The sequence below is a fragment of the Oenanthe melanoleuca genome, chromosome 14, assembly GCF_029582105.1.
Source record: "Oenanthe melanoleuca isolate GR-GAL-2019-014 chromosome 14, OMel1.0, whole genome shotgun sequence".
Classification (NCBI taxonomy): domain Eukaryota; kingdom Metazoa; phylum Chordata; class Aves; order Passeriformes; family Muscicapidae; genus Oenanthe; species Oenanthe melanoleuca.
The window spans coordinates 14,488,416-14,511,775 of NC_079348.1; the positions used below are offsets into that span (position 1 = coordinate 14,488,416).

Here is a 23,360-nt window from a genome sequence, read left to right on the forward strand (position 1 = left end):
CAAAGGTGACATCCTGGATTAGCCCTGAGTGCCCAGTGTCACTGGAGAGTTTGTGTGGGCATTCCCCAAGGTGTGCAGTGACTCCTAAGGATGGAGGAAGAGCAGGAAAACTGCTCTGCCTGCTGCAGTCGCAGCCCTGGCTGCTCTAAATGACTCCACTGCCAGGACAGGTTTGCTACAACCTCCATTGTGAAGTGATGGGCCAGTCCTGTCTGTCCTTAACTTGGGCAAGCATCTCTTGTGTCGTGCAGCTTGTGCTGAGCACAGGAGTTGTGCCCATGCCTGGAATGGTGTTTGGGACTGTTGTCTCCCAGCAGCTGGATGAGGGAGTGACACAATGTGTGTGTGCTGTGTGGGTGCTTGTGAGCACCCTGAGGCAGCAGAATTCTTCCTCCTGTCTTTGCCCTTTTCCTTAGGAGACTACAGTGACCAGACCATGGCTCTGTGGAGCAACCACACCTATGAGCTCCTGCTTTCTACTTGTTTCTTGGAGCCTCTCCACGATGTGGCTTTTAGCCCTGTCTCTCACCAAGGCCTGGCCTGTGTGGGGAGAGGAGCTGTGATGTTCTGGCTGTTGGAGCAGCAGGGAGATGCTGTCAGACCCAAGGTAAACCTTCCTTTTACCTTTTAAGGTTTATTTTCAGCATCTCTGACTTATTTTCCAAACCCCTGGTGAGGGCTCTGTGATGATTTTTCTCAGTGAGGTGATATTGACTGTGCACAAGCAGCTTTTGGTTGTATTTGGGGCATTAACTGCAGGAAGTGAGAGGAGGAGGATATTTTTTTTTTCTCCTGATGCATCTAAGCATGTTCATTCCCTTTGACATTCCTGGCTTTTGTGCTCTGGCAGGTTCATCGAGCCCCTGCCCCAGACGTGCTGGGGCTGGTGGAGCTGACATCTCTGTGTTATGGTGCTGATGCTCTGCTTTACACTGGGACCAACTCAGGCCAGATCTGTGTGTGGGACACAGAGACCAATTCCTGCTTCATGACGTGGGAAGCTGATGAGGGTGAGATTGGTGAGTGCTCAGGGCTGTAAGGGGGAATGTGCTGGGGAAGAAGCCGTGGGCTTGCAAACTTCCCAATTCAGCTGTGCTTGGAAAAGCAGTTTGCTGTGTTGGATGCAAGATGTGTGGGGTGGCAATGGATCTGTGACTTGGGTTTCCTGGGGCTTCATAAAATCATTAAGGTTGGAAAAGGTCTCTAAGATGATCAGGTCCAAGCACTAACCCAGCACTGCCAGGTCCAGCATTAATCCATGTCAAACACCCACGAGCTCTTTGAATCTTTCAGGGATGGTGAGTCCACCACTGATGTGGGCAGCCTGCCAAAGCCCCTACAGACCTGTAGCCTGTAAATCAGGGTTGGGCTGTAGAACCCTCCCACTTTCCTGCCCAAGTGGCTGTCAGGAGTGATGCCAGGTGCCCTTCCTCCCCAGGTGTGCTGCTGTGTCGGCACAAGCGGCTGGTGAGCGGCAGCAACACCAAGCGCATCCGCCTGTGGTCCGTGGCCACCGTGCAGGAGCTGAGGCTGAAAGGGCCCCATGCCAGGTAGGAGCTCATGGCCCCTCCCCTGCAGCCCCAGGGCCTGTCTGAGAGTGGCTTTTCACAGACAGACACCACGTGCAAGCACGCTGCTCCTGCTACTCTTCATCCTTAGCTTTTTCTCTCCATCCCGTGACTGCAGGTTCTTTCTGTCTGGATCTTTTGACTGAATTTTTGCCACAGGTAGCTGAACCCTCTTAATAGTGGAAGTGGGTGTTTATCGTGCCTGAAGTTTGTGTCATGGTTTGTAGGAATTCCTTTAGGAGAATTAGAAGAAATACATAGCCTTTGTTTCTTCTCTCATGCTATTGCATGCCCTGTTTTTTTTTTCTTCCCTGTAAAAAGATGATTGAAGTGCAAATCACAGAATCATGGAATGGTTTGGGTAGGAAGGAACCTTCAAGACCATCCCATTCCAACCCTCCCTGCCATGGGTGGGGACACTTTTCACTATCCCAAGTTGCTCCAAGCTCTATCCAGCCTGGTCTTGGACACTTCCAAGGATGGAGCAGCCACAGCTTCTGTGGGCAACCTGTGCCAGGGCCTCCCCACCCTCATGGAAAGAATTCCTTTCCCATATCCCATCCAACTCTGCCCTTTGAAGTGGGAAGCCATTCCCTGTGTCCTGTCACTCCAGGCTCTTGTCTTGTCTCCAGCTCTCCTGGAGCCCCTCCAGGCACTGGAAGGGGCTCTGAGCTCTCCCAGGATGAACAACCCCAGCTCTACCAGTCAGTGTTCCATGGACAGAAGCCCCTCACTGAAATGGTTCATTAGAAAGTTGAATTTAAAGCAGCCAGAGTGGCTATTCCAACATCTGAGCCAGTCCTTCTCCCACCCTGCCTTCCTCTAGGTGTGGCTCAGTCCTGCTGGAGCACGAGATCACCCTGGATGGGACAATTGTGAGTGCAGCCTTTGATGACTCCCTGGAAATGGGAATTGTGGGCACCACGGCAGGGACCCTGTGGTACATCAACTGGGTGGAGAGCACCAGCATCCGACTCATCAGCGGCCACAAGAGCAAGGTCAGAGGGGCTGGGCCTGCTTTGAGTTCTGCTCTTGCTTCAGGGTATCTTTCTTCTACAGAGAAAAAGGTTCAGATGGTAGGAGAGAAGGTATTTTATGGCAACTTGCAGTGCACCTTGCCTGGTCCTGCCTTTGGGGCTGGGTTTACTGTGCACAGTGCCTGGTCCTGCCTTTGGGACTGGGTTTACTCTTTCCCATGATTGATAAGGTTGGAAAAGAGCTTTATGATCATCAAGTCCAAGCACCAACCCAGCATCACCATGACATTCACCTTAAATCATGTCCCCAAGTGCCACATCGGCACATTTTTTGAACACTCTCGGGTATGGTGACTCCACCACTGCCTTGGGCAGCCTGTGCCAGTGTTTTACAAGCCTTTCTATGAAGAAATGCTTCCTAATATTCAATCTAAATCTTTGGTGCAAGTTGAAGACATTTCCTTTTGTCCTGTTAGCCCAAAAGCAAAGCTCTGCACCTTCATTTGTGTTCCTCTCATCTGGTGTCTCCCGTGAGCAGAATCCTGGGGGATGAAGGGGCAGGGCAGCTGAAGGAAGAAGTTAAAAAGCAGTAGATGTGCTCTGGGCTGTGGCACCCACAGAGCCCCTGATCTCTGCCTTTTCCCTGGAGCAGGTGACCGAGGTGTGCTTTAGTCCTGACGAGAGTCACTGTGCCACGTGTGGGGAGGACGGCAGCGTGAGGATCTGGGCTCTGGGCAGCACAGAGCTGGTGGTGCAGTTCCAGGTGCTCAACCAGGTAAGTGTTTGTGGCGCTTCAGTCCCTTCCTCTTGGCACAGGGAAGTGTCCCCTGTGTCACTGGGTCTCTGGAAATTTCCTTGCAGAGCTGCCAGTGCCTGGCCTGGAAGCCTCGTCCCGTTGGGGTGTGGCCTTGTCCTGGTGAGAGCCAGCACGTGGTGGCAGGGTACAGTGATGGCACTGTCCGTGTGTTCAGTGTTTCCAGGACAGAGATGGAGCTGAAAATGCACCCCCACGCTGCTGCACTGACAGCAATCACCTACTCCACTGATGGTGAGGCTGCCTGAGGTGACAGTGGGGACATGTGACCATGGGGAATGTGGCTTGGTGCTGCCTGGGTTCACCCTGACCTCCAGCTGCTCTGTGTCCTGGCCACCTGCCTAAAACCCCAGGGCCAGGGAGAGCCACAGACCTTGTCTCAGTGAGCTCTGGTGACTCTGCCAGCTGAGCACATGGTGGGTGGACACGGGAGGTGCATTGGCTCTGGGATAGCCAAGGGATTTGGGTACAACAAACACCTTTGTTTGCTAATCTACTGTGGCTCTTCTTTGGTGTGGAGGTTTATTGGGTGTCTCTGAGACATCTCATCATTCCCAGCCCTTGACTGGGATGTTCCCAGCCTTTCACAGTGTTTCAGGACACTGGTATCCCATGGTCTTGGACCTATCTCCTCTGACCTTTTTCTCCTCCTACAAGAAGTGTCCCATTCTTTCCTCTGCCAACAGGGGAAATGATCTTGTCAGGGGGCAAGGATGGGATAGTGGCTGTCAGCAGCCCTCGCACTGGGATGACCATCCATGTCCTGGCTGACCACAGGGGCTCCCCCATCACTGCTCTCCAGTGCACCAGGAAGCAGGTGAGACCTCAGGAGCGAGTCCAGTACCCACATGTCACTGCACAGCTCAGGGAAAGCAGCATGGCCAGCAAGTCTGCTTTGGTGTCCCTTGCTTTTCCTCTCTGGAAATCTTCCTCTATCCCCTCCAGCAACTTCTGATCTGTTTTTCCAGAGATACATTCAGTGGAATAAAGCTCCATGTGTTGCAGGTGCAGTCTGAGTGAGGCTGTGCCTGCAGGGGGACCTTTGGTGGCAGTTGTTGACACCCTGCACACAGGTGTGACATGATCCTGTGCCACAGGCTCTTGGAGAGCATCATTCCTCAGGAGCAGCCCAGGCTGTGAGCTTGCAGCCCCTGTGTCCCCAGAAAGGCTCTTTGGCAGCCTGTACCATTCCTCTGTGGAGCTGGGCAGACTTGGCTGTGCACAGTGGCATGGTTTGAGTACCTCCTTTGTCCTCCTCTTCATGGGCAGTTTTTTCCTTTGCACAGCAGAAATGGGAATAGTTTTCTCTAAGCTCTCAGGCTTTAAGATCATCTACACTGCAAGGCTGTGTTTCCTGATAATCTGAGACTGAGGAAATCCTCTTTGATTTGAGGTGAAAGACATTGTTAGGGGACACATGGTATAGGAAATAACTCCCTTGGGAGATGTGAGATCCAGAGGGTGTCATTGAGACCAGGATTTGGCTTGGAAAGGACCTTTAAAAATCATCCATTTCCTACCCCCTGCCTTGGGCAGGGACCCCTCTCACTAGACCAGGTTGCTCCAAGCCCTGTCCAGCTTGGCTTTGGACACTTCAGGAATGGGGCAGCCACAAACAGAGGTTAATCCTGGCTTGGATCCCCTAAACACAAGCCCCATGTTCCCATGAGTTCCTGCCCCAATCTTTACTGTCCCCTTCCTTCAAAGCCTCTGTGCCCCAGGACTGACAGGGTTGAGTTTCTGTTCCACAGTACCACGAGTTGGGGGTGGAAGGAGGGGAGCTGTGGCTGGCCAGCAGCTCCGACCGCCGAGTCAGCGTCTGGGGCTCCGACTGGCTCCAGGACAAGTGTGAGCTCCTCGACTGGCTCAGCTTCCCAGCTCCTGCTGGCCCCGAGGTGAGTGGCACCTGCCAGGCCCTGCCTGCTCCTGGAATGAGGCTGGACACCAGCAGAGATGGAGGAGGGAGGCACAGGGCTCTGAGAGATGAGTGTGTGCTCAGGAAAGGCATCTCTGTTAGTCCAGTTCACAGAGTATCTTGCCAATGCACCTTCTTGGGTGTGGAATGAAAATGTAGCAGTGCCAGACTGCCCTGGAGCACTGACTTCTAAGCTTGAGGAGTCCTAAACTGCACCTGCAAAGAGCTGTGCCAGCAAAGCAGAGCCTAGGCAGCAGTGAGCACGGTGTGCAGGAGGGAGAGCTAATTATGAGCGTACTGCTAATTCTGACACTCCTGAGGAGTGTGAATATTCTGAGCCAGGAGCGTGGCAATGGCTTCTCAGAGCCAAGTACTCAGCCCTGTGTGTCCCTGCTGCTTGGCAGAAGCCTCTGGCTCCAGCCCAGGAATAAGGTTTGGGCAGCAGGACACCTGCTAGAAAAGCAGGAGGATCTGTGTTGGAGAGGATGGAGATGCTCCCTGGTCCAGGTGACATTGGCAGACAGAAAGGAGCTGGGTGTTTTTAGGGGGCTAGAGGCAGTGCCTCAACCTGGGCCCATACAGCAGCTGGGTTCTGTCTGATTATTTCCAAAAAAATAGGTTTCCTCTGGAAAGAAGCTCACTACAGCTCTCCCTACAGCATGGTTTGATCTTGCATCCACTCTCGAGATCTGCTTCCTGGGCTCTGTTTTATTGTATTAAACTGATCCATAACCAAATCCCAGCTTCAAGCCCATGCAGCAATTATATCCCAGTGGGAATTCAACCTGTTGAACTCTTATGGGACCTGTTCTACAACACTAAACTTCAGGTTTCCATGGCAGTGTGTGGTTGTTCCTTGCTTTCCCTGAGCCTGAGATGGGAATGCAAGAGGGAGGAAGCAGCCTCCACCATACTCATGTCACACTGCTCAAACACTCACAGCCCTGGTGTTCCTCTGTGCTCTCTTTTCTCTCATGGATCAAAATAAGAGAATCTAGCCTCAGTTTTGTAGCCTTTGTTTCCCTCACCAGGGTCTGGACAGCCTCCCACCCAGCCTGGCTGCCTTCTGCCCTTGGGAACATGGTGTCCTGGTCTACGTGGGCTTTGGGCTGCAGAAGGAAGCTTTGTTCTACAGCCTGAGGAAGAAACAGGTACCTGACACCTGCCACGGGTAGTGGGGGCTGGCAGAGCTGCCCTGTGTGTTACCCTTGGTCACAGGGGTGGGGACAGTGGGGGTGGGCTCTGACAGCTGCTCAGATTTTCATCTTGGAAACTCCCGAGTGTGGCCCAGGTGAGCAGCAGAGCCCTGCCCCTGCCTCAGGCTGCATCCAGGTAGGCAGCCAGTCCCTGATCCCACTGCAGGGGAAGGCAGCTGCTGCCAGAGCATTAACACTCTCCCCACTGTCTCCTGGATGCCCGAAGCAGTTTTTGGAGCTGTGCACTCTCAGCCTCCCCATTACCCTCCTTGTGTGTGGCTGCACAGCTCTGGGTGCTGCCTTCCCCCTTTGAGCTGCTGGTGTTTCTCTTGCTGGGCTGCAGGTGCTCAGGAAGATCCCCCTGCCAGCCTTTGCCACGTCTCTCAGCCTGTCCCCATCCACACCTTTCATGGCCATCGGCTTCAGTGGTGAGTGCTCTGTGTGCCTGGGCCCCTCCTCCTCTTACCAGGGGGGAAATAAGTGTTCTTATTCCTCAAAACAAGAGAAATGACCTCAAACCTGGGAGCTACGGGCCAGGGCAAGGAGAAACCTCCAGGAGACTCCTGGATCAGAAATGAGATGCATGAGCTCAATCCTGCTTGTCCATGGGCAGGGTTTGTCACTAGAACGACTTCCTGGGGTTCTGGGCTGTCTCCATTTCTGTGGCTGTGGGAGCAGCAGCTTCTGAGCTTTCCACAGCGTGGGGACAGGCAGGACTCTGCTTCTGGCAAGGGCACCTCACTCCTGGAGCAGTTTGGATATTCTGTCCTGTGTCACTCAGCTTCCAGCTCAGCAGGGGGGAGAGAGCTTGGGGGTGACTGGAAACAGGGCTTCTGGTGGGGAAAAGACACGGAGAGGGGCTGGGGGTGACTGGAAACAGGGCTTTGGGTGGGGAAAAGACACGGAGAGGGGCTGGGGGTGACTGGAAACAGGGCTTTGGGTGGGGAAAATACACGGAGAGGGGTTGGGGATGAATGATGGTTCTAGCTAGAATAAGACCTGGAACGAGGGTGGGAGGTGCCCACGAATGGTGCTTCTGCCGGGACTAGAGAGGGAGGTGTGTGAGCGGCAGGGAAGGCGGTGGTGGCACGGACAAGCCCAGGAGCGGGTCTGGAGGGCGGTCGGGACAGCCCTGAGCCGCTGCTCTCCCTCCGCAGAGCGGCTGCTGCGGCTGCAGCCCTGCCCCGCCGGGGACCCGCAGGACTACGCCGGCCATGACGACACCGTGCACCTCTGCCGCTTCGCTCCCTCGGGCCGCCGCCTCCTCACGGCCTCGCACAGCGCCGTGCTGGTGTGGGAGCTCCCGGGCGCCTGAGCCGGGCTGGCCCCGACCCGCGCCGCTTCTCCAGCGGGGCCCGCCCCGGGACAGGCCCCGGCTCCGGCCGCAACCGGGCCCACGCCTCCGGCTGCACGGGCCAAGGGCGGCGGCAGGCCCGCCTGCGGCCCCGCCCGGCCCCGCAGTGTGTTTCACGGCCCCGTTCGCCGTTCGTTGCCGTTGAATGTTTTGTTTTCGTTAATAAACCATCGGAAGACGAGCGCTGGAGGTCTCGGTGTGCCTGCCCCGCTAGGGGGCGCCGCGCGGCGCCGCGCCGCTCTGCCCCGCTCCGCGCCGCCGCTCGGTGGTGCGGCCGGAAGTGGGGGGGGGGCCGGGGAGGCGGCGGCGCCGCCATGAAGCGGGACGTGCGGATCCTCCTGCTCGGGGAGGGTGAGGGGCGCGGGGGGCGCGGGAGGCTCCTTCAGCCCGGCAAGGGAGAGGGGGCACGGGGATCCCGGGGGAGAGAGTTCTCCTGCAGGGGAGGGGCGAGGGCGGGCCCCCCCCGTCACTGGCAGGAGCAGAGGAGAGACCGGGCCCGCCCGTGGCCCCGCTCGCCGCGGGTGTTATTGTCACCAACCCTGGCTCCGATCGTGGCTCCCGCCTGCCGCTGTCCCCTCAAGCTCTGCCGTGCCGGTGCCAATGTCAACGTCCTCCCTTTATTTCCTAGCCCAGGTGGGGAAGACGTCCCTGATAATGGCTCTGGTGGGAGAGGAGTTTCCTGAAGAGGTGAGTGGGGGAGGAGGCGTGCACACCCCCAGCCCGGGCCCCTCGCTCTGTCCCCAGTGTCCCCGCCGGAGGTGGGAGTGTCTGGGAGGTGCTCACAGCTCCTGGGGCTGTGACAGCCATGGGCTGGTTCAGGTGAGGTCACTGAGGACCTCACGGAGCTGCAGCTGCGGTGGTGTTTTCCTCAGCTGGTTCTCTGATTCCGATTTGGGAGCTGATCCTGCCTTGCAGCTCTCTTTGCCCTGAGGAGGGTGTTGGTGCCTCCCCGGGCCCCACTTGCTGCTGCTGCGGTCTCTGGCACCAGCACAGAGCCCTTGGAAGGGGCCAGGCTCCATTCCCTGCCTTCTGTACCCTCTGGGGATGGGTGTGGTGTTCCAAGCCAGGCCAGCTGTGAGCAGCGGCATCTAGCCAGCCTGTGCCCCTCCACAGCTTGCTGTCCCAGCACAGTTTGGATAGGGAAATGGGATCAGGCTGTCCAGGCACATTTTCCCTGTGCCTCAGATGGTTTCTCCCACTGCCCCTGAGCAGCTGATGCCCTCCATGGTGCTGTGCTGAGCAGCATCAGCTCAGGGATTTGGGGGGGACCAGCCCTGCACTCCCTCCTCCCAACCCAGCCCAGACAGCTCCCAGAGGAGCCCAGGGCATCCCCAGGGTTTATCTCCACCGGGATCAGGAGCTTGTGTGAGGGAGGCAGGTGGAAGTTCCACCTCAGGGACACTGCCTGTGCAAAGGCTGGAGGGCCAAGAGCTGTCTGTGATCCACAGCTCATCCCGCTCTGTCAGCAGCCATGTTGGGGTCTGAGGTCCCTTGTCACCTGTCCTGCTGGCTGCCTGAGGCTGGATGGGGTGTGCTGGCTTTGCAGGTGCCCCCCCGGGCAGAGGAGATCACGATCCCGGCCGATGTCACTCCTGAGAAGGTCCCCACGCACATAGTGGACTACTCAGGTAGGGCCCTGTCCTAGGGCTTCTCCCCTTCCCTGCCTGGCTGAGGGATTAGGAAGGGGTGCCCCTGCCTGGGCAGGTGGTGATGGCTTCATTCCTCTTCTAGAGTCAGAGCAGACGGAGGAGGAGCTGCAGGAGGAGATCGCCAAGGTGAGCAGGGCTGGCCAGGATGAGGGCAGGAGGTCCCCAAGGGACACATGGCTGCTCCCTCCCCTTCCCTTTAGCCACCCAGAGAGGCACAGGCAGTCGGTTATCCACGGATTAATGCTCCTAGTTTGTTTAGAGGCTTGTTTAATCCTGCTCTGTCTTGTAAGCTGTTGTGTGTGGCTTGTCCAAGCCCTTGGGGGAGCCTCCAGAAGGCGAGTGGCAGGGGGCAGCTCTCTGCCCACGGGAGGTGGAGGGGCTGTGGAGCAGATGTTGTGCTCTCAGCCTCGGGACATTCCCCATGGACTCAGAAGGGACAGAAGCAGTTGCTGGGTTTGGGTCCCTGCTCCCTACATTAGATCCCTGTGGCTGCCTGATGAAGCAGTGGCACAGAGGAGTTAATTTGAGAGCTGGAGCCCCTGGTGAGCCCTGGGCAGGGAGGGATGAGGAAGCCCTCGGAGCAGCCATGGAGGAATAATTAAGTTGTCTGGCTGGGGTGGACCCAGCTGTTCTTTGCCCTGGGATTAACCTTGACTGTGCAGACATGAGACCCTTTTAATTATGGATAATAAAACCATCTCTCTCACATGAGCAAAGTTATTTAATCTCCCAACCCTGGTGGCTAACAGCTGAGGAGGTGGGCACGGGGGTCCTGCTCCCTCCACCCAGGCAGCAGGAGTACACAGAGGCTTTAAATGGCTCCAGGAAATCCTGCTAAACCCTTGTGTGTCCTCGGATTAGCATTAAACTCTCTCCTGAAAGGACCAGTGATCCCTCCTGTCTGCTTCTGACAAAGCCTCGGTGCTGGCCCTGTCTGCACGGGGTCAGGAGGGGAGGAGGGCCAGGACAAGGGTGGTGTGGGAGGGGGATCCTGAGGCAGAGGAGCTGCTCCAGCAGCTCCTGAGGCAGAGGAGCTGCTCCAGCAGCTTGTGGGCTTGTGCAGAGGGCAGCCCAGTCGGGGGCTGTGTACGTGTCCGTGCTCACGTGCGCTCGGCCGCTGCATTTTCCTGGCAGCTTAGCTGGCATTCCCTGCAGCCATGGCATTCCCTGCAGCCATAACATTCCCTGCTGCTGCCCCTGCACCCCCTGCTGCTGCCCCTGCACCCCCTGCTGCTGCCCCTGCACCCCCTGCTGCTCCGGTGTTCTCTGCTACCACCAGCGTGGCAGGGACCCTTTCGCCACCCTCTGCTGCTTCTCTTGCAGGCCAACGTGGTCTGCATGGTGTATGATGTCACCAAGGAGGCCACCATTGAGAAGGTAATGGGTCCCCAGCAGCAGGGCCAGAGGGGGGTCCCAGCACTGGGGTTTCAGTGCTGCCCTGTGGGGTGGGCTTGTACTGATGGGCCCCCAGCTGCGTGGGATTTTGGGTGAGACTCCTGCAAGCAGAAGCTGAGCCCTGCCCGAGGTTGCTCCCTGGTTGCATCCTGGTGCTGACATCCAGCATCCCTGGGCCTTCTGTGCCTGCTGGTGTGAGGGAATGCTGGGGAGCACATGGCTGCAGGCCCTGCTCCTGCCTGCCTGGGAGCTGCCTCTCCCTCCCCAGCCTGTGCTGACAGCCCTTTCCCTCTGCTCACCTTCCAGATTCGCACAAAGTGGATCCCCATGGTGAACGGGGGACTGGAAAAGGGATCCAGGTACCGTGTGGGGTGTGATCTGTGGGTGCAGAATTGGGGGATTCTGGGGACTGTGGGGTGCCCACCACCCTCACCTCCTTCTGAGTGTACTGAGAGCAAACCAGCTTTGGGGTTTGATCCAGGCCAGGTTGAATGGGTCTTGGATCCATGGTCTAATGGGGATGTCCCTGCCCATGGCAGGGGGTGGGATGAGATGAGCTTTAAGGTCCCTCCCAACCAAAGCCATTCCAGGACTGTGGCTTGTGGCCAGACCACTTAGAGCAGAACACATGGGGACTTTTCTCCACCAGAGATCAGTTGAGGCAGAGGGTCACTGAGGGAGGGATCCTTCTTCCCCCTTGGTCTCTTCTCAGCCAGACAGGGAGAGGTGGCTGACAGGGGGATCTGGCTGCACAGAAGCTTCAGTCTGTGTATGGATCTCTTGGGCAGAAGGCTGCTGTGTGGATTAAAGGCAGCATATTGTTGCTGGGTGAAAGCATAAGCAGGATCAGGCAGGCTGTTTCTCCAGATGGATGCTCCTGGCTGTGGGAGGCAGGAAAGCTGCTCTGGACCTTGCAGAGGGGAGCTGGGGCCTCCCTGAGCTGCCCATGGGAGCACCAATGGCTGGATAATGCTGGGACCAAGAGAGGGGTGGCCTCACTTGTGCTCTGTATCTTTCCTAGAATCCCCATTATTTTAGTGGGAAACAAGTCTGACCTGCAGGTAGGCAGCTCCATGGAGGTCATCCTGCCCATCATGAACCAGTTCTCGGAGATTGAGACCTGCGTGGAGGTGAGGGAGCTGGAGGGGGTGTGCAGAGCCTCCCTGAGGGGTTGGAGTGCTGCTCTGGGGGGAGTCAGGACTCTGTGCTCCTGGAGAGCTGCCCTGATGATGTTGCACTGCACAAGTCCCCATGTCCAGGGGTTGAGAGCTTGTCCTTTGTGCATTCTGTCCTTTACCCCTTGCAAGGAGCAGCTTTCAGTGTCTGCCTCTGTGGCTCTCCACACAGACCCTCTTGGTTCTGGGGCTGTGGAATGGGCACAGGAAAGCCAGAGCAAAACCCAGGAGATTGTCCCTTTGGATTTTTCCTCATGGTGGACAGATGTTGCTCTGGGCTTTGGGGCACAGTTGGTCTGACTCTGGGAGGTTGTATCATCCTCATCCTGCCCTTTTCATCTGGGCTGTCTCTTCCCCTGAATCCCCAGTGCTCTGCCAAGAACCTCAAGAACATCTCTGAGCTCTTCTACTACGCCCAGAAAGCTGTGCTGCACCCCACTGCCCCGCTCTACGACCCAGAGGAGAAGCAGGTGGGCTCCTGGATGAGTCTCAGTGCTCTGGGCTGGAGGTTTTGGAATGGAAGTGGAGGGTTGGGGCTGGCACAGACAGGCCAAGGGAACAGTGCCCATCTCCTGTGCTCAGTACAGCCAGACAGACACCTGCAAGGACTTGGGTGTGTTGGAGCAGAAGCGCTTGTGCTCCAGGCTGTGTGTTGGTTGTGGAGTGAAGGGTCTGGAAGAAAAATTCCCCGTGGATTGTGCTCTCTGACTTTAGATTGAATATTAGGAAGAATTTCTTCATGGTAAGAGTGGTCAGGCACTGGCACAGGTGGAGTGGTGGAGTCACCATTCCTGGAAGGATTTAAAAGCTCTGTGGATGTGGCACTTGGGAACATGAGTTAGTGGTGGCCTTGGTGATGCTAGGGGAACAGCTGGGCTCAGATCTTGGATGATTCCATGATTCCCACCTCCAGGGTGACTGTGGTACTGGCCTAGAAGTGCAGGAAGGGAGCCCACTGTGTGTGGGGCTGCAGGAGGAAGGGCCAGGCTGGGGCTGGTGCCCTGCCATTGTCTCTGTGGTTGGTCCTTGCAGCTCAAACCCGCCTGTGCTCGAGCACTGACCCGGATCTTCAGCCTCTCAGACCAGGACAACAACCAGATCCTCAGTGATGATGAGCTCAACTACTTCCAGGTAGGGTGGCTGCAGATCTGAGGAGTTCCTCAGTGCCTGGGATTCCCTCTCCAGCAGGGATCTGCCCCTCTCCTGACCCAGCCATCCCATTCCTGTCTGGTGTTTCTGTGGCAGAGCTGAAGCACTGCAGGGTGCATCTCTGAGCATGTGTGGTTCCCTGTTCTAAGCTTGGGCTGAGTTTGCTCTGCCATGGAAAGACCAGGAGGCTCTGGAGATGCTGAGAGTCCTAACTTACTGGGATGCTAAAAAACAAAGGTTTGGTCAAGGCCTCAGGCAGAAATCCATGAGCTGGGTGGATTTTCCCTCCCTGAAACCTCATTCCTTGCCAGTGGAGAGGGAACCTGGTGAGACAGGATTGTGCTCTCTGAGTGCTTTGCTGACAATGGCCTTGGTTCTCTTGGGAGGCAGAAGTCTTGTTTTGGAAACCCCCTGGCTCCCCAGGCCCTGGAGGATGTGAAGATGGTTGTGTGGAAGAACACTACAGATGGGGTGCAGGACAACGGCCTCACCTTGAATGGTAACAGCCCGAGGGCTCCCTGCTCCATGCCAGGGGATGGGGGGACCCACCTCCTTCAGCACATCCCAGGGGCCCTGTCGGCCTGAGCCTCCTGGCTCTCATTCACAGCCTGATTAGTCCCTCTTGTGGAAACAAGCCTGCTGTGGCTGCTAGATCTCTGTCCCAGTAGTCTGTTTTCCCAGGGAAAGCATGGCTGAGAAGTGGATCCTTGAGCCTGAACTGACTCCACTGTGGCTGAGCCCCCTGATCTCTCCTGCAGGCTTCCTCTTCCTCAACACCCTCTTCATCCAGAGGGGCCGGCACGAGACCACCTGGACCATCCTGCGCCGCTTCGGCTACGACGACGAGCTGGAGCTGACAGATGATTACCTGCACCCCCAGTGCGTGCCCAGGGCTGGGCAGGGGGCACAGTGCCCAGGGCTGGGCAGGGGCACATTCCCCAGGGCTGGGCAGGGGCACATTCCCCAGGGCTGGGCAGGGGCACATTCCCCAGGGCTGGGCAGGGGCACATTCCCCAGGGCTGGGCAGGGGGCACATTCCCATGGTGTATGGCCCAAGGGTGGCAAGGGGCGCATTCTCCAGGGCTGGGCAGGTGCCACGTTCCCCAGGGCTGGGCAGGTGCCACGTTCCCCAGGGCTGGGCAGGTGCCACGTTCCCCAGGGCTGGGCAGGTGCCACGTTCCCCAGGGCTGGGCAGGGGGCACGTTCCCCAGGGCTGGGCAGGGGCACGTTCCCCAGGGCTTGGCAGGGGTCACATTCCCATGCTGCATGGCTCAGCATCCCCAGCACCTTGGCTGGATCCTTCCTGCACCCCAGGAGCTGCTGTGGGCCCTTAGGTCAGGGTCAGGTTCGCAGCCCTCGCCTTCTCCTCAGGCAGGAGCTGACACAGGGGATTGGGGACAAGTACAACAGGCCTTGGAGCTGTTGATTTAGGCAGACAGGAAGGTGGGGAATGAAATCCCAGTCTTCCCTTGACATCAGCAAGAGGTTCTTGGAGGCTGCTCTGTCCCTGGCTGAGCGAGGTAGAACGGCTCTGTCAGGAGCAGTGAGCTGTCAGCACGGCCCTCACGGCTGATTGTGCAGCTGCTGTCTCTTCTCTGCTCTCTGCCACTCTGGAGATGGGGAGCTGGCAGGAGTGGAAGGGTTTGACTTGGGAGCTGCCTCCTCCTCTTCCCAGAGAGCAGGCTGCAGGGAGGTGACAGGGACATGCTGGTGGATGGCACCCCAGGGCACTGCTTTGCCCTACTGAAGCCCTGAGCACGAGGCAGAGCGAGGACACAGCATCTCCTGAGCTGCTGGGGATGTGCCATTGAAAGGCCACTGTGTATCCACAGGGGATTCTCCTCAAAATAAGGGGGCTGTGTCAAGGAATAGCCAGGCCTGGAGGCAGCTGCTGACCTTGAGCAGGGAGAGAGTGGGGAGCTGTGCCCTCTGGGTGAGATGTCTCACACACTGCCCTTTGTTCAGGGCTTGAGGAGGCTCATTTGTGTGTCTGATCTGGTGAAAAAGGTATGAAAGATAAAAGGGAGGTTTAGATTGGGTAGTAAGAGAAATTTCTTCACTGAAAAGATGGTTAGGCACTGGCATAGCTGCCCAGGGCAGTGGTGGAGTCACCATCCCTGGGGGGATTTAAAGCCATGTAGATGTGGCACTTGGGGATGTGGGTCAGCAGTGTCCTTCACAGTGTTGGAACACTCAATCACGGAGGGGTTTTCCAACCTAAATCATTCCATGATTTTCCCAACAGGTTCCGTGTGCCCCCCGGCTGCTCCACAGAGCTCAACCACCTGGGATACCAGTTCCTGCAGAGGCTTTTTGAGAAGCATGACAAGGTGGGCAGCAGTGCAGGGGCTGCAGGGGAGGGGATGCTCTGCTGGGCCTGCACACGTGGGCACAGGTGCTCCCCTGACCACCCCTCTGTGCAGGGAGCCCACAGAGCACCGGGGAAGGGCTTTCCCCTGCCACAGCATTCCCTCTTTGGAGGCTTTGGGAGCAGGGAGTGGCCACAGCGTAGTCTGATGGTTTATCAGGGACATGGAGTAGTGGTCACTACTCTTGACCAAAGGGCAGTTTAGACTTTGAGGGACTGGGCCTGAGTTGGCATCAAGCTGGCATGGCCCTTGTAGTGTGTGGCTGCAGCGGGCAGGGAGGCAGGGAAGCGGGCAGGGAGAAAATCAGGCACAGCTGCTGGACAGCAGCCATGGACCAGCATCTGCCAGCTTGGTGGAGGGCTGCCAGGCTGGAGAGAGGGAGAGAAAGCAACACATTTGTGCCAAACTCAGGCTCTTGGAGAGTGGGAGAAGGGATGTAATGGATCTGCATGCACCTGCTCGGACTGGCTATTCAGATGTTGATGTGCATCTGGGGTATGGCAGCTCTGTGACAATGGGGAGTGGCTCAGGAATGGCAGCAGAGAGTGGACACACATCCTTGTGTATCCAGGCCAGCTCTGTGGTCATGGGGAATGGCAGAACTGGATGGATGCACATCCCTGGGTGCCCAGGTGCCAGCAGGTTCCCTTCAGGCACAGCAGCCTGAGTGCTGAGTTTGCCTGTGGAATGCCAGGCTGGACTGATGTTGGCTCCAGGAATGCCAGGAGCAGCAGCTCAGGGCTGTGGGGTGGGCATGGACAGGTCCTGCCTGGTTGCAGCTGCAATCCCAAAGCGTGTTTGCTGTTGTGCAGTGCTGGCAGTCCCTGGGGCACAGGCTCTGTGAGCTCCGGCCTCGCTGCGGTCGATCGATCCCTGCCATTGGCAGCATCCCTGTGATGTTCCACAGCAGGGAGGTGCTGCTGTGGCAGAGCCCTCTCTGGGCATGGGCTGGGTCCTGCCTGCCCTGGTGACTCCCTGTGTTTTGGCAGGACCAGGACGGAGCCCTGTCACACACAGAGCTGCAGAGCTTCTTCAGCGTGTTCCCCTGCGTGCCCTGGGGCCCCGAGCTCCACAACACGGTATGCACCACTGATAAAGGCCTGCTTTCCCTGCATGGATTCCTCTGCCAGTGGACGTAAGCTCAGTCCCTCTCCCTGGCCCTTGGTGACATCCCTCAGCCCTTGCTGACCCTCCTGGCGTGCTCTGTCTCCCCAGGCTCGTGGCTTACCTGGACGTACGGCACTGCCTGGAGTGTCTGGGCTACTTGGGCTACCCCATCCTCTCGGAGCAGGACTCCCAGACCCAAGCCCTCACAGGTACAGCCATGCCCTCCCCTTCTGTCACACTGGGGTCCCTCCTGGCTCTCACTAGCCTCTCTCCTGCCAGTGACTCGGGAGAAGAGGATTGACCTGGAGAAGGGGCAGACGCAGAGGAATGTCTTCCTGTGCAAGGTGCTGGGAGCGCGGGGCGCAGGCAAGTCTGCCTTCCTGCAGGCCTTCCTCGGCAGGAGCCTGGCGGTGAGTGGCTGCTCCCGGGCTGGCCACGCTCCAGGGCGGAGCAGGAGGCACAGCTGGGGGTCCTGCAGCATCTGTCCCTGGCCAGGCCCCTCCCTGTGTGATGCCCTCCCTGCCCATGCTTCACACCCGCTCCTTGCTGGTGGCTTTGGTGTCCTTCATCCTGGCTAATGCAGTGGGGCTGCTCCCTCTGCTTGTCCCGAGGGGCTGTGCTTTTCTCCAGTCTCACCACAGCCATGCTGACTTTCCCTGCCTGTTGGGAACAGCCCCACATCTCATGACAGGCCCTGGCTGCATTCAGGCACCTGACAGTGTGCCTGTCCCTCAGCCAGCACTGCTCGTTTCCACTGCCTGACACAGTGTTTTCCTTGGTGACAGGCCCAGAAGGAGAACCCAGGACAGTCATCCCCCCACACCATCAACACAGTGCAGGTCAATGGCCAGGAGAAGTACCTCATAGTAAGTCTGGGAGGGCAGGAGCTGTGCCATGCCTGGCTCTCAGCGGGGCCGGGCTGTGTCCCCATATCCTGGCACATTGGCTGTGGCTGTGCTGGCACAGTCCCTGTGCTGGTGTGAGGAACAGCTGAGCCCCTGGGACACGGCTGTGCCACAGCCCTGTCCCTGTGCTGCAGCTGTGTGAGGTCAGTGCTGACACCGTGTTCACGAAGCCGTCGGACACAGCCTGCGACGTTGCCTGCTTCATCTACAGCCTGAGCGACCCCAAATCCTTCAGCTATTGTGCCAGCATCTATAAGGTAGCTGGCAGGGACCCTGGGGGACTTTACAGGGGTCCTGGGTGACCACAGGCTTCCTGTTTGACTTCAGCAGGGGCGTGGGGGACATGAGCCTTGGTGGCAGCCCCGCCTCTCCCAGGAGTTGGTGCTGAACCCCTGGCTGGGGTTTCCTGTCTCTGCAGCAACACTACCTGGACAGCCAGATCCCCTGTGTCTTCGTGGCCTCCAAGACAGACCTGCCAGAAGCCAGCCAGCAGTCAGGCCTCTTCCCAGCTGAGTTCTGCTACAAGCACTGCCTCCCTCCACCCTTCCTCTTCTCCTGCCACAGCCAGGGACCACCCAGCACTGCTGTCTACACCAAACTGGCCACTGCTGCCACCTTCCCGTTAGTATCCTTCCCATGGAGGGGCTCTACTGGCAGCACAGCCTGGGGAGGTGGCTGTGTCCCAGCCCTGCCTCTGCCACGTTGCTTTTGCTTTGGTTTCTCTGCAGCTTTTGGTGTTATCAAGTGATTTTGATGTCATCTAGGGTGTGCAGTGGCAAGATAAGGGGGGGATGGCTTTAAGCTGAAGGAGGACAGGAAATTATGAGATATTGGGAAGGAATTGTTCCCTGTGAGGGTGAGGGGATCCCTGGCACAGGGTGCCCAGAGAAGCTGTGGCTGCTCTTGGATCCCTGGCAGTGTCCAAGGTCAGGTTGGACAGGGCTTGGAGCAGCCTGGGATAGTGGAAGGTGTCCCTGCCCATGGCTGGGGGATGGGATAGGATGGGTCTTAAGTTCCTTTCTAATCAAACCATTCCAGGATTCTGTGATCTGCTTTTACAAATAATTGAAACAGAAAAGCCACTTCTTCCTCTAATTGCAGAGGGGGGAGGTTTTCTTCTGCCTGTGTGTATGTCTCTGGCAGATTTAGTAGATAGATCCTGCCACAGGAGTGTTTATTTTTGAAGCCTAAGATAAAAAATACTGAAGAGGAGTAGCCAGCTTAGTTTGCCAAGGCCCACGGGGGGGGTGGCAGCTATTTTCTCCCGATGAGATGGATCAGACTGAAAAAGAGGTCAGTGAAACAAGACCTCTGTCACACAGCCTCCCTTTGGGAGGAACTGCCCCCCAGAGGGGCTGGGAACGGGGTAGGACAGCAGCAGGCTGGTCAGGGGAGGTGAGGGGGGCTATGGGAAGGGAGGAGGATCCCTGTGAGTGGAATTGCTCTGCTCCAGGCTGGGAAGGGTGAGCACAGCTCCAGGGGCTGAGCCCTGGCGGGGAGAACGTGTGGGAGCATTGGGAGGCAGGATGGGATTACTAGTGAGTAGTTTTCCCTCCAGCTTCTTTTCAATAAACAACTTTATTTTTAGAGCTGACGCTTTTTTATTTTTTTTCCCCTCTGCAGTATTAAAATTTAAATATTCTTAATATATCTTAGGGTATGTGGTATAAATAAATAACAGCGTAATGGAGGGCTGGGGATTGGCTGTGCTCCCCCGATGTAGTGGGGAGTGAATTATGGATGGAGGGAGAGAGAGGAGAGGAGAGGAGCAGGACAGCACGTGTTTGGGAAGGGAATGTGTACACTGGGGCAGCACCAGGCCCTGTCCCTCGCTGCCCTTTGGTCCCTGTCACTGGTGTCCCCGTGGTGGCATCCCAGCTCTCCATGCACTGGGAGCTGGAAAGGCAGCTTGACCTAGAAAGGCAGATAACCTGTCTAATTATTTAGGTGTTGGAGAGCTGTTTCCAGGGCAGGGGAGGGGAGAGCCACATCTGTCCCACAGCCCTCCCTTGGCTTGATGGTGATGCTGGGTGATGAGTGCTGCGCTTGCAGGGACAGGGAATCTCTCTGGTTCCCCCAATGCTGGGCTCACCCCCAGCCTCCTGTGGGGTGGGAGCAGGGGCTCAGCCACACTCACAGCCTGTCCTGTTTCCTTGCAGCCACCTGAACGCCGTGGAGCTGGGAGTTGCATCCTTCTGGCTGCGGGTGGCGCTGGGCGCGGCGGTGACGGCGCTGGTGGGCTTCACCCTCTACCGGCTACTGGCCAAGAACAAATGAGAGCCACTCTCCTCCCCGTCCTCCCTGTGACACCAGCTCCCCCTCCCCAGCGACGCCCAGCGAGGGGCCCTGCCTCAAGCTGGCCCTTGGTAGGAAATCCTCCTTTGTCCCCAGCCTGGATTGCAGGACCAGTGAAGCCAGACCTCCCAGCACCAGCAGGATCCATCCCTGGCACTGGGCTCCCGTGGCCACAGGGCAGGCAGCTCTGCCAGGAGGGCTCTGCCTCACCAGCAGCTGGAGGATCACCCTCATCTTTTTTTCTGTTCAATTTTTTAACGCTTGTTTTTAAGCTCAAACATGAGTGTTTTGGTGTCTGTTGGACTGGGCACATCCCCTCCCCAGAGGGCTGTGCTGGTGCCCTCGATTCTGGAGGGTGCAGCGCTCTGGGAGCTCCAGCAGCAGCTGAGCTGTCAAATGAGCTCATGGCTGCAGCTCCCTGGGGCACATCTCCATCTCCTGTCCTGGATTCCCTCAGCCAGCCCTGGGAAAGGCAGCCAGGGAGGGAGGGCCAGGCACTGACACCCCCCAGCCCCACTTTGGCCCCTCTTGGTGGGACACAGTGGCTGCTGTCCTGGGCTGAGGGGGGACAGTGACAATCAGGGTTTGTCCTGAGCTCCCTTCTGCTGTTCCTACACAAAAATCTTGTGAGTCCTGCAGCATGCCAGGCTCTGGGTCCATCCAGCCTCCTTTCCTGCCTCCTGTGTGGCCCATCCCCTCCCCACCCCTGGCCACCAGTGTTCATGGCCACAAGTATTTGCAGGGCTCTGGGAGCCCTGGTAAGGACTGGGGGGGTGTGGGATGCCCACTGTGTGCCCAGTCTTTTCCTGGCAGTGCCATCACTGAGCTGGTGCCATGCTGTGCCCTAGGCCCTGTGTCCTGCTGTCCCCTCTGTGGGGCCCTATCTGGTGTGTGAGGCTCTGGGCATTTCATCTCCTGGCACCACTGGAAGCTCCTTCCTGTCCTGTCTTCTGTCCTCAGCCCACACCTGGGCTGGTTTCAGCTGCTGGGGCTGAGCTCAGCGCCCACTGGGACCAAAGCCCCACAGTGTCCCTGTCTGGAGTTCCAAAGAGCAAGGCCAGCACCCATCCCTGGGTTTCTGTCCTCCCAGGGGAGCCTGGATCAGCCCTGGCTGTGCCACCAGCCTGGCCTTCCCCAGCATGCTCAGGGTTGGTCTGTGCATGCAGCTGCAGGGGCAGCTCCTAGGTAGCACCCAGAGCTGCTTTTTCTGTGTTTTGTCTATTTAAATGTTTTATGGTGCCCTGGAGCCAGCCAGGGGATGGAGGAATTGCTGGGCAGCACCAGTGTCTCTCCCAGGGGCAGCCCCAGGGGGTGGTGCCCCTGTCCTGCTGTCCCCAGCTCTGACCAGCCAGGGGTCTGTGCCTGTGCTGGAGCTGCTCTGCCAGTGGGGCACACACTGCTGGTCCCTGGCACTGCCAGGGCCACGTCCTTCGTGTTTCATGTCCCTCTCTGTGCCCACCGTGCGTGGCTCTGCCAGCTGGGCCCGTGCCTGGTGTCTCCCTGCTCCACATCTGCTGGAGCTGTAATGTTTTAGGTTTGTTCTCTGCAGCAAAATAAATTTTTACACACCTTGCTCTTGCACACCGTGTTCTGTGTCACCTGGGGAGCAGGGCCACCCCCAGAGCCTGGGCTGCCCTGTTTGAGGGCAGTTACAGGGGTTTAGGGCAGGAGCAGAAGCTTGGTGTGGTGGGACGAGGCTTGGGGCTGGCCAGGGCTCCTTGGTGCTTGGGGACACAGGTCCTTGTGCAACAGGTGCCAGCCAGGACAGAGACACCGGGAAGGAGGTGGTGGGTGCTGTGGCTGTGCTCAGGGTCCATGGTGGAGGCTTTGGCTGCCCTGGGAGCTGTGGATCTCTGTGCCCGTCCCCATGTGGGGTTTGGGGCTCCCCACTTCCCTGCACCCCCAGCTCCCAGGGCTGCACCACCTCCCCTCCCTGCTCCTCTTTTCCCATGGCAGCTTTTCCCTCAGCTATTTCTGTCTGTGCAGCCTCAGCCACGGGCGCTGGGCACGGGGAATGTGGGCGCAGCCGGAGGAAAGGGTTTTCCAGAGCCTCTGCACTGGCACAGGCTGGGGTGGGGCTGCTCCCACATGTGAGGGATCCCTCTGGGCCGTGGGGTGGAGAGCAGACCCTTCCCACACGGCAGCCGGGGGACAGGGATGGGGCACACGGCTGGCGCTGCCGTGCGGGGCAGAGGAGGCGATTCCAAGGCGGGCGGGACACGCGGTGCTCCCTGGTGACTCCAAACCAGGCTGGATCCCACGGGAGCTGCGGGCCCACGTGCCTGCTGGGTATTAATAGCACTCAGAGCTGGGACAGACACGGCTGAGGGCGGGGGACACGCGTGGCAGGGCCATGGCCACACACGGTCCCCAGGGAAGGAGCCTGGTCAGGCTGGGGAGCACAGCACACCCTGGGCACCCTCAGTGGGGCTGAGAAGTGAGGATGGTACCAAGGAGGGGTCCAGGGGCACCCCTGCCCTGCCAGGGATCCAGGGCAGCCTGGCCTGGGTGACACTGGGCACGTCACATGAAGGTGCCAGTCGCAGGGACCCAGTGCCAGGCTGTTCCATGAGCACTGTGCTGGGACAGGGCACAGCACTGGAGGCTCTGTGGCCCCCCTGCCATGGGGGATGTACCCGGACTGTGCTGGCCTGTGGGGGCAGGGACAGGGTGGAGGGAATGTTTGCAGTCACCTGTGCCAGATTCAACAGATTCATCCATTCTGAGATGCTGGTGTCCATTCTGGGATGCTGATGCCCATTCTGGGATGCTGATGCCCCTTCTGGGATACTGGTGTCCATTCTGGGATACTGGTGTCCATTCTGGGATACTGGTGTCCATTCTGAGATGCTGATGCCCCTTCTGGGATGCTGATGCCCATTCTGGGATACTGGTGTCCATTCTGGGATGCTGATGTCCATTCTGGGATGCAGGTGCTGTACCAGAATATGGATTCCTCTAGCAGGGGGCAGCTGCAAAACCACGTACCAGGATGTGGCTACTGGAATCCATGTACCTGTACTGGGATGCAGTACTGGAAATGGAATACAGGTTCCCATTCCAAGATGCAGATCCTCTACTGGGATGTAGGAATCATACCAGGATCCAGGTCCCATACAAGGATGTGAGTATCAGTGCTGGGCTGTGGGGAGAAGGATGCAGGTGCCCACACCAGGATGCACAGAGCTGTTCTGGGATGCAGGTACTGGGCCAGGATGTGGGTACCTGTACTGGGATGTGGGTGCAAATACTGGGATGTGGGTGCCAATACTGGGATGTAGATACCACACTGGGATGCAGATGCCACACCAGGATGTAGTTACCATACTGGGATGTGGGTACCAGCACCAGGATGCCAACAGCTGGACTGGAATGTAGGCTCCCATACTGGGATGCAGGTTTCTGTACTGGGATGTATGACCCCATACTGGGACACTGGTTTCTGTACTGGGTTGCTGGTTCTTTGTACTGAGATGCAGGTTCCCGTATCGG

General features: G+C 57.9%; 2 protein-coding genes across 4 annotated transcripts in view; both read left to right on the plus strand.

Annotated features, from left to right (window-relative positions):
• The window catches only part of WDR90 (WD repeat domain 90), a 33,659-nt gene extending 25,646 nt beyond the window's left edge, over window positions 1-8,013 (plus strand). For 2 of the 3 annotated variants that reach the window (XM_056503066.1, XM_056503065.1), the window contains 11 exons: window positions 417-607; window positions 851-1,019; window positions 1,439-1,550; window positions 2,395-2,566; window positions 3,198-3,320; window positions 3,407-3,593; window positions 4,046-4,176; window positions 5,111-5,254; window positions 6,306-6,425; window positions 6,814-6,898; window positions 7,628-8,013. In XM_056503066.1, the coding sequence (XP_056359041.1) occupies window positions 417-607; window positions 851-1,019; window positions 1,439-1,550; window positions 2,395-2,566; window positions 3,198-3,320; window positions 3,407-3,593; window positions 4,046-4,176; window positions 5,111-5,254; window positions 6,306-6,425; window positions 6,814-6,898; window positions 7,628-7,785 (1,592 nt within the window). In that variant the 3' untranslated portion in view covers window positions 7,786-8,013. Of the gene's footprint in view, window positions 1-416; window positions 608-850; window positions 1,020-1,438; window positions 1,551-2,394; window positions 2,567-3,197; window positions 3,321-3,406; window positions 3,594-4,045; window positions 4,177-5,110; window positions 5,255-6,286; window positions 6,426-6,813; window positions 6,899-7,627 lie in introns of all 3 variants that reach the window. The other variant, XM_056503067.1, reaches the window with a different exon arrangement.
• An 83-nt stretch (window positions 8,014-8,096) lies between these two features.
• On the plus strand, window positions 8,097-21,441 carry RHOT2 (ras homolog family member T2). Its single transcript, XM_056503076.1, has 19 exons — window positions 8,097-8,175; window positions 8,453-8,511; window positions 9,371-9,452; window positions 9,556-9,599; window positions 10,797-10,850; window positions 11,175-11,227; window positions 11,890-11,998; window positions 12,412-12,513; window positions 13,076-13,174; window positions 13,583-13,691; window positions 13,951-14,071; window positions 15,438-15,522; window positions 16,551-16,696; window positions 16,777-16,877; window positions 16,948-17,078; window positions 17,454-17,534; window positions 17,708-17,830; window positions 17,992-18,194; window positions 19,733-21,441. The coding sequence occupies exons 1-19, from the start codon at window positions 8,139-8,141 to the stop codon at window positions 19,848-19,850; spliced, it is 1,857 nt and encodes a 618-aa protein (XP_056359051.1). The 5' UTR covers window positions 8,097-8,138; the 3' UTR covers window positions 19,851-21,441.
• The last annotated feature ends 1,919 nt before the right edge of the window (window positions 21,442-23,360 follow it).